Here is an 8795-nt window from a genome sequence, read left to right on the forward strand (position 1 = left end):
TAACGTGAATTCTTGCTAAATATGCAGTTATATTACGGGCTGTTGGCATGAATTGTACTCGTGATGGAGCGGTGGTGGAGCGCTCTTGGAGCGAGTGAAAACCATGCTCCGACTTTTAAAGTCCCCCCTGTAGTGAAAATCAAGCTTCCCTTTCATGGGAACTTCGAACTGCGTCCTCTAGGGGTCGCTATGGGGAAACCTAGAGGACGCAGTGTCTCGTTCCCTACTCAGGGAACCATGGTTACATAAGTAACCTGAGACGTCATGGTTACATAAGTAACCTGAGACGTTTTTATGTTGTTTTATTTGTCTATGTGGTGTTTTTAATATGCTTTTAGACAAACCATGTGCCAATCTATTAATCAACACCATTGCTGACTATTTTCTCCTTAAAACTAGTTTCCCAATGGCAGTCCCAGAAATGCGGTTTGAAACAGTCCTTGGTTTGCTACGTCACAAACCAATAACCAATCACGTCAAGGGATCGATTCCTATCACTAGCATGCAAAATATACCAATACCAGCACAAAACCAAAAATAAATTAGAGCAAAAAAACCCATGAAGCTGTGGTTTAATGTGAATTTAGAACCGCTAACTTGCATTATAACCTGTGGCAACAGTGTAAAAGTAGCCCGGAGTCAGACCCACCTCTCCCGCATCGGCGTCTGCACTTCACACGCGTATGCTCGCGGGCTCGAATTAAGGGTGCTTTCACACTACCACTTTTGGTGCGCACCCGGGTTCAATTGACATCAGAGTTCGTTTCATTTGGATGATGTGAACGCTGTCTTCCGAACTCGGTTGCGCACCCGCGAACCGTACCAGAGTCCGCTTAAAAAGGGTGGTCTGGGCTACGGTTCATGTGAACTCCGGTACGGTTAGCTGCTGATGTGAACACAATCGTACCAAATCATGGAAGTGAACCGCTATTAATGACGCATTATTTGATAAAAATGTGTGTTTGTGTGTGTGTTTCACTCACATTCCTGACGAGCGTGACTGACGCGCTGCAAACAGAGAGCTGTATATCTCATTTCTGTTCACCTTCAGCGTTCTTTAGAGCATTTGCAGTACATTCGTAAGGCAGCCGTAAGTGCCGTTATGTACCGAAGCTTTGTAAACAAAACGAACGGTTCGAAAACATAAATATATAAAAGTGCAGAGAGCAATGTTATGCATTTTGCCGTCGTTACTAAGCAACGGGGTAAACAGCTGCTGGCTTGATGATGCAAACGAACCGCGGTTCAGACCCAAATAAAAGAATATGAACACAGTCCGGGAGGGGGAGGAGGAGCAATCGAACTCTGGTTCGGACCAGGCAAGCGAACCAAGTGTGAACCAAGGGTGCTTTCACACTTGGTTCGATTGCTTGGTCCGACCCCGAGTTCGATTGCTCCCCCCTCCCCCTGCCCCTGCTGGACTGTGTTCACATTATATTATTTGGGTCCGAACCGCGGTTCGTTTGCGTCATCAAGCCAGCAGCTGTTTACCCCGTTGCTTAGTAACGATGGCGCATGAGAAGATGGCAGAATGCGTAGCAAGGCTCTCTTCAATTTTATATTTATGTTTTTGAACCATCAAAAACTATTTACAATAGAGGTGCAAAAGCAATTTGTCACAGAACTAACAATATTCATATGTCGTATAATGCCAGGTCTATTAGAAAGCTAGACTAGGAGACGAGCAATAGATACAAAGGAATTTTTCAGAAATGTTCTGTTATATTCTCTCCAGTATCTCCACAATAACGGGATCATTCATCGAGATCTCAAGCCTGAGAATGTGCTGCTGGCCTCACATGACGACATCTGTTTGATTAAGGTGTGTTTACCTGAGAGCTTAGACACTGGAGTAACTTTTGCCGCACTTCCTGACATTGTTCTCCTTTAATTGTGTAGCAGTTCCAATGTTCAGAGATCCAGCCAAGCCGTTGTCTTTGTAGTTGAAACAGGATGCACAGAAATAATTCTGAACCTGAGATAACCTGCTTTCCCAACACATGCGACTTCTCAATGCTTTGTAGATTACGGATTTTAATCAGTCCAAGATTTTGGAAGAATCCTCCCTGATGAAGACTCTCTGCGGGACGCCCACGTATCTCGCCCCGGAGGTGTTCACACACGCTGCAACTGTAGGATATACAAAAGCAGTCGATTATTGGAGCCTGGGGGTCCTGCTGTTCATCTGGTTAGTGGAGATTAAAGTTGAATGAGTAAATTTGAAGCAGTTGGATCCAGCATTAGATTAAAGGTTCTTAAAGGAGTAGTTCACCTAAAAATGATATGAAGTCTTCCCTTACAGAAAAACCACATGAACTTCACATGTGTTAAAATCACATGAGAAATATGTGGAACACATGTGAAACCTGTGGTTTGGAACATTTACACAATGTAAAAGGTTTGGACATTTTTTTCCAATCCCATTTGACTTTGTTCTTCAACACTAATAGTGAATTACAGTATATGTGAAGGATATCCTGCCCACTATTGGATATAATGAAAGTGAATGAGGACTGGTGCTGTCAAGCTTCAAAAAAAGATGCAAAGTATCATAAATGTAGCCAATATGACTGGTACACTACCTTCCAGAACTTTTGTCACATTTTTATGTACAGATTGTTTTAAAGCAACTTCACACTGGAAAAAAAGGTAAAATGTTAAAGGGGCCATATGATGTTGCTAAAAATAACATTATTTGGTGTAATGAAATGTGTTTAGGCAGTTTAAGTTTTAAAAAACACATTATTTTCCACATACTGTACATTATTGTTTCTCCTCTATGCCCCGCCTTTCTGAAACGCGTCGATATGTGACTGCTTGCCATCTGTAAATGTCATTATTGCAGGAATAATTCTCCAGATCCCCTCGGTGATGCTTTAGTCTTTGATGAAGAGCAGGTAGTGTATACGAAGCAGACTTATGGCCACATTATTGTCAGAATAACTGATGATTAGTGAGATTTCAGTTTTGCTTTGATGGTTTGTGTTTGGTATCTAGCACTGTTGGCATTTGCTTGCGGCAACCACATGTGACGACCCCGGGCTGGACTCCGCTTCGTCCACGGTGAAAGCCGATCCGGTGATCCACCGCGCGAAGTTGATGTATTTCCTCAGCGATCAGCACGGATCAGCACTAGGCATGACGAAGCGGATATCGTCCTCTTTTGGAAGGCCAAACAAAGTTGTTTCGCTTTCACAACGAAACACAGCGTCTCCACGGCATGGCGGCAGCAACAATACTACAGTGAGAATAAAAGTTACGCCGCCTTTCGTTGCGTGAACATTTGGGCGGCGTGATGCAAATCTTCCCACATAGTGACGTAGATATGTGGGGGCGTGTTAGAACGAGCCGTTTTAGGTAGGCATGGTTGACTCTTAACTTTTATAAAAGAATATCTCTTTGGATTTGAGACTTTAGTCTTTGCAACTTTACAGATCTTCTTTATGCACCAAGAGCTTGTAACACTTCAAAGAGAAAATTGAAATCGCATCATATGACCCCTTTAAAATCTATATTAACTAGTTTTATTCAAGTCAAAAATATATTTAATATCACTTAATCAACCAAAATTAATTTATATCACAAAAACTACCTTTATATGGGTTAATTAGGTAGAAATGGCTCTTTAAAGTAACAGTTGCAGGTTACTACGTTTTTTCAGTGTAGTAATTAACCAGAAAATAACCATATTATTTCACAAAGTTCTACAATTATGAAACTAATGCAATTTCAGACAGTGGTGTCATTATTCATCTCAAGTTGGTTTAGTTCAATAATAATGCCAAGTTCAGTAAATTATGAAACAAGCTTAATTCAGCAGCTCTGCAGAAGGCATTAGTGTCATTATTCTGTTTTTGTAAAAGGAATAGACTGAATTTTTTGCTCGACTGATAATCTTCATCTCCAGTGAACTGTTGTTTGCTACAGCTGGATCATTAAGTCAGTAAGTCGAACTTGAGAACCAGATCAGTCTGACTTGTGAACGAATCATTCCGATCAGTTTTGTGTCGTGGATCAACTTATTCACTGGAAAAAATCTGACTCAAAAGAATGATTCTTTCATGAAAGTGTCAAGAGCTAATGATACATTTTTTTCATTGAGTAAAATGACAAATTTTGGAGGCACAAAACTTACATGTATAGTTTCAAAACTTTTCATACTTTTATCATAGCATTTTGTCAAATCGATGAAAGTCAGTCATACGGGGTTGGAATGACATGAGGGTGAGTAAATGAAATAAGTTTGTTTTAAATCTATTAATTTCAATGATGATAACTTGCATACAGATAGAATACCTTACAAAAATAATTTTACAGTATTCATGAATGACTGGAAAAGTCAGTTCATTGGTCAGAACTCTGAAAGATAATGTGTATATTTTGTGCCAAAAATCTAAACTCAAGCAGTCTGAGCTTGTGTGGATATATGAATGTATGATATTTCTTCCTGAAGCTGTGTGTGTGTTTCTGTATTGTCATAGTTTGGGTGGTTATCCTCCATTCAACACCGAGTGCTCTACCATGTCGGTGCGTGAGCAGATCATTAACGGCCACTACCGCTTCATCCCATCTCAGTGGAAGAAGGTTTCAAATCAAGGTAATGTCTTTGCTCTCCAATTACAATTGGATAGTTAAAGGGGACATTGGATGCAAAATTCACTTTTACCTGGTATTTACATATAAATGTGTCTTAGCAGTGTGTGGACACAACCTCCCTACAATGATAAAAATCCATTCACTATTTTTTTAATCCAAAAACCCTAAACAGTCTCAATTATCAAGCTGTTTTGATTTTCTGAGCAGAATGACATCATACTGTTCAGGCCCCTCCCACAACCGCTGACGGACTGTCCCGTATTAGCATATTTCCTCCCTCAGCCAGTTGTATGCTGTCCGCCATGTTCTCCGCGTTCGTAAGCAGTGCAGGTGTTGTTTGATGTAAAAGTGAATATAAGAGTCTTCATTTTCTCAGTACCTCATTATCATTTAAAGAGACAGGCAATATAAGAGTCTTCATTTTCTCAGTACCTCATTATCATTTAAAGAGACAGGCACCGAAACGGGTCGCTGAGAACAGAGCTGTTTTTGAAAAGGTAAAAAGGCTGTTGTTTTACATGACCATTGAGGCAGTATGTTGCAGACATTTCATGAAGACCCCAAAGAATCATACCAACTTGTGTAAAATCAGGTATCCAATGTTCCATTTAAATAGTGTGTACATTGTATAAGTTTATATTGTCAGAAATAATTTAACTTAAAAGCATATGGTGTAAGTTATACATTCACTTTGTCTTTTAGCCAAAGATTTGATCAAGAAGCTCCTGGTTGTGGATCCTGAAAAGCGTCTGAGCGTCGAAGAGGCGCTGGCACATTCGTGGTTGAATGTACGTGCTGAAAAACCCACTAACTAGACGAATGTGGTTGAGCATTATTAAACTAGTATTGAAAGTTGTCAACCTTTAAATAGCATTTGAAATGTGATTGCTTTAATTAAAATAAAAAACAGCATTCCGCAAATTTAAAATATAATTCTTATGTTTATGTAACAGGATGATGAGATGAGAAACACTGCAAACCAATTGATGCATCATGAAACATCCAAGGTACAACAACAAAAAACACAAAGCTTGGATCTGTGGATTTTTATTCTGGATAAAATGTTAAAAAAAAAAATCGGAAGTTGTAATTGTTTTCTATTACAGAGCTAAAGTCTATGAATTCATATATTTGCTTTCAAAATGTATTACAACATTGACTAGATGCATACTAATACATTTGTCATTAAATACTAAATATGGTTTTAATTTTCATCACAGAAACGTAAGGCACAAGAGGGAGAGGGTGAACCGCCATCCAAGAGGAAACCTGGGCCTTGACTTTCGCACTTTTATTTGTTTCCTGCTGTCCTTTTAAAAGCTTTTTCTTGTGACCAATTCATCCTGAACGTCAAACACTGTACTGCTCTTGTAAATATGTATTTCTGCCATTTCCTGTGTCAAAAATAAAATGTTTTTACAGTTTCTACACCTTTGATTCAATGTGACATTGCTGCAGCCTGGAATTGAACTGCTGGTTTCGTCTGGTCAGAGGAGAACTGGCCCCCCGACTGAGCCTGGTTTCTCCCAAGGTTTTTTCTCCATTCTGTCACCGATGGAGTTTTGGTTCCTTGCCGCTGTCGCCTCTGGCTTGCTTAGTTAGGGACACTTCATTTCCAGCGATATCGTTGACTTGATTGCAAATGATTGCAAAGATACTATTTAAACTGAACTGAGCTGGATGATGACATCACTGAATTCAATGATGAACTGTCTTTAACTGAAAAATGAGTGTTTACTATTGTCGTTTTGCATTATTGACACTTTTCCTAATTAATGCTGTTCAGTTGCTTTGACACAATCTATTGTTAAAAGCGCTATATAAATAAAGGTGACTTGACTTGACTTGATTTTAAGAATGTGTTATGCAGATTTCAAAACACAAACTAGAGGTCTACGTGAGGCATCACTGTCTTACATTTACATTTAGTCATTTAGCAGACACTTTTATCCAAAGCGACTTACAAATGAGGACAATGGAAGCAATCAAAATCAACAAGAGAGCAATGATATGCAAGTGCTATAACAAGTCTCAGTTAGCTTAACGCAGTACACGTAGCAAGTTATATTATATAATAAAGAAAACCGAATAGAAAAAGAACAGAGCAAGCTCGTGTAGGAGACCTTTTTTTGCTTTTGTTAATTGCATAATAAAAAGAAAACAAATAGATCAGGGGTGTCCAAACTCGGTCCTGGAGGGCCGATGTCCTGTAGAGTTTTGCTCCAACTTGCCTCAACACACCTGCCTGGAAGTTTCTAGTATGCCTAGTAAGACCTTGATTAGCTGGTTCAGGTGTGTTTGATTAGGGATGGAGCTAAACTCTGCAGGACACCGGCCCTCCAGGACCGAGTTTGGGCACCCCTGAAATAGATAGAATACAAAAAGATTAGAGAAGTTAGTGCTTTTTTTTTTTTTTTACGAAAACAAGCAGTCAGTAAATTAATAGTGCAAGTCTAAAAGGGGCAAGGTTTTTTTTTTTTTTCTTAGAATATAATTAGAATAGAGAGTGCTAGAGTTAGAGGGTCAAATAAAGATGGAAAAATTTGTTTTTAGCCGATTCTTGAAGATGGCTAAGGACTCGGACGGAGTTGGGCAGGTCATTCCACCAGGAGGGAACATTTAATTTAAAAGTCCATGAAAGTGATTTTGTGCCTCTTTGGGATGGCACAATAAAGCGCCGTTCACTTGCAGAACGCAAGCTTCTAGAGGGCACATAAGTCTGAAGTAATGAATTTAGGTAAAGGGGTGCAGAACCAGTGGTGGTTTTGTAGGCAAACATTAATGCCTTGAATTGTATTGCCATGTAGACAGAGAAGAGAAGTGGTCCAAGAACTGAGCCCTGAGGCACCCCAGTAGTTAGATGTTGCGACTTGGACACCTCACCTCTCCAAGATACCTTGAAGGACCTATCTAAGAGGTACGACTCAAACCACTGGAGTGCGGTTCCTGAAATGCCCTTTGCCAAAAGGGTTGACAGGAGGATCTGGTGGTTAACCGTGTCAAAAGCAGCGGACAGATCCAGCAAGATAAGTATTGAAGATTTGCACGATCCTCATACTGTGATCCTCATGGTATGAGTAGTATATGAAATCATTGTGAGTACACACGATCCTCATACTGTGATCCTCACGGTGTGAGTAATACATGAGCTCATTAACATTGGTTAATGGAAACGCAGTCATTTCGCAATACTTTTTTATCGATATTTATAAAATATCGCCAAAGTTTTGCGCAAATCTGTAATGGATGTGAGCTCATTGTGAGTTTCAAATTTTGAGCAGGTTGAGAGAAGGCAGTTCAAATATTAGTCACCGGGGATAAGATCATCTACATCTTGGTTAAGATTACTAAAAGTTTCGCACCTACAGCACACATTACATCCATTGATGCAGAAATGCAGATATGTTCTACATGTCTAAAGTATATAGAGAGATAAACCTTATAAACTGCTTGATTTTGTTTAACAACTTAAAATATAATCTGCATATACAATAAACTATAGTATTAATTTAGATCTCTCTACAGAAAGGATTTTGCAGGTTTTAATAAAATGTTATTTAATAACATTAGTAAGCTAAATAAGAATATTTCCAGTATGTGCCTCAGGCTTGCAGAGTATCGTCAACTCCTTTATGAGCCTCAACAGTAATCCTCGGCAAACTTTCAACACTTCGACGGTCAGCAAACTGGCTGTGTGTCTTGCGTCATCAGCCTGGAACTAAAGTTCAATTCAGTTCAGTTACTTCCTATGAACAGGCTCAAAGAACAATTTGTTCAGAAATCGAACATCAAATTTGAAGCAAAAGCAATAATTAAAGCATATATCGTTAAGGAGTGGCAACAAAAATACGGGAAACACAGGATGTCATCTTTATAAAATACAGCAAGAAGTAGGAGTAGTGAGGATATAAAAATTTTATCAAGTTTAAGGGTTGGTCACATGTTGAATAAAACTTTAAAATGAATAAATAAACATCCAAACACAGGACGTCATCTTTATAAAATACAGCGAGAAGTAGGAGTTGTGAGGATATCAAAATTTTATCAAGTTTAAGGGTTGGTCACGTTACATAAAACTTTAAAATGAATAAATAAACATCCAACAGGATTATGTGAGCAGTGTTGCACACTTGAAATACGAGACTATAGACAAGCGTAATGAAATGAAGATCAGGTTCATCTTTAATAAACAAAACAAG

At 39.0% G+C, this 8795-nt stretch overlaps 1 protein-coding gene across 1 annotated transcript in view; it reads left to right on the top strand.

Annotated features, from left to right (window-relative positions):
• Positions 1-6007, top strand: part of LOC107667648 (serine/threonine-protein kinase Chk2-like) — a 14266-nt gene extending 8259 nt beyond the window's left edge. The window contains exons 10-15 of the mRNA XM_016459373.1: positions 1736-1822; positions 2025-2188; positions 4482-4597; positions 5299-5384; positions 5550-5603; positions 5817-6007. Coding sequence (XP_016314859.1) covers positions 1736-1822; positions 2025-2188; positions 4482-4597; positions 5299-5384; positions 5550-5603; positions 5817-5876 — 567 coding nt within the window. The 3' untranslated portion in view covers positions 5877-6007. The remainder of the gene's footprint in view (positions 1-1735; positions 1823-2024; positions 2189-4481; positions 4598-5298; positions 5385-5549; positions 5604-5816) is intronic.
• The last annotated feature ends 2788 nt before the right edge of the window (positions 6008-8795 follow it).

This window comes from Sinocyclocheilus anshuiensis, unplaced genomic scaffold (genome assembly GCF_001515605.1).
Source record: "Sinocyclocheilus anshuiensis isolate Anshui unplaced genomic scaffold, SAMN03320099.WGS_v1.1 scaffold373, whole genome shotgun sequence".
Classification (NCBI taxonomy): Eukaryota; Metazoa; Chordata; class Actinopteri; order Cypriniformes; family Cyprinidae; genus Sinocyclocheilus; species Sinocyclocheilus anshuiensis.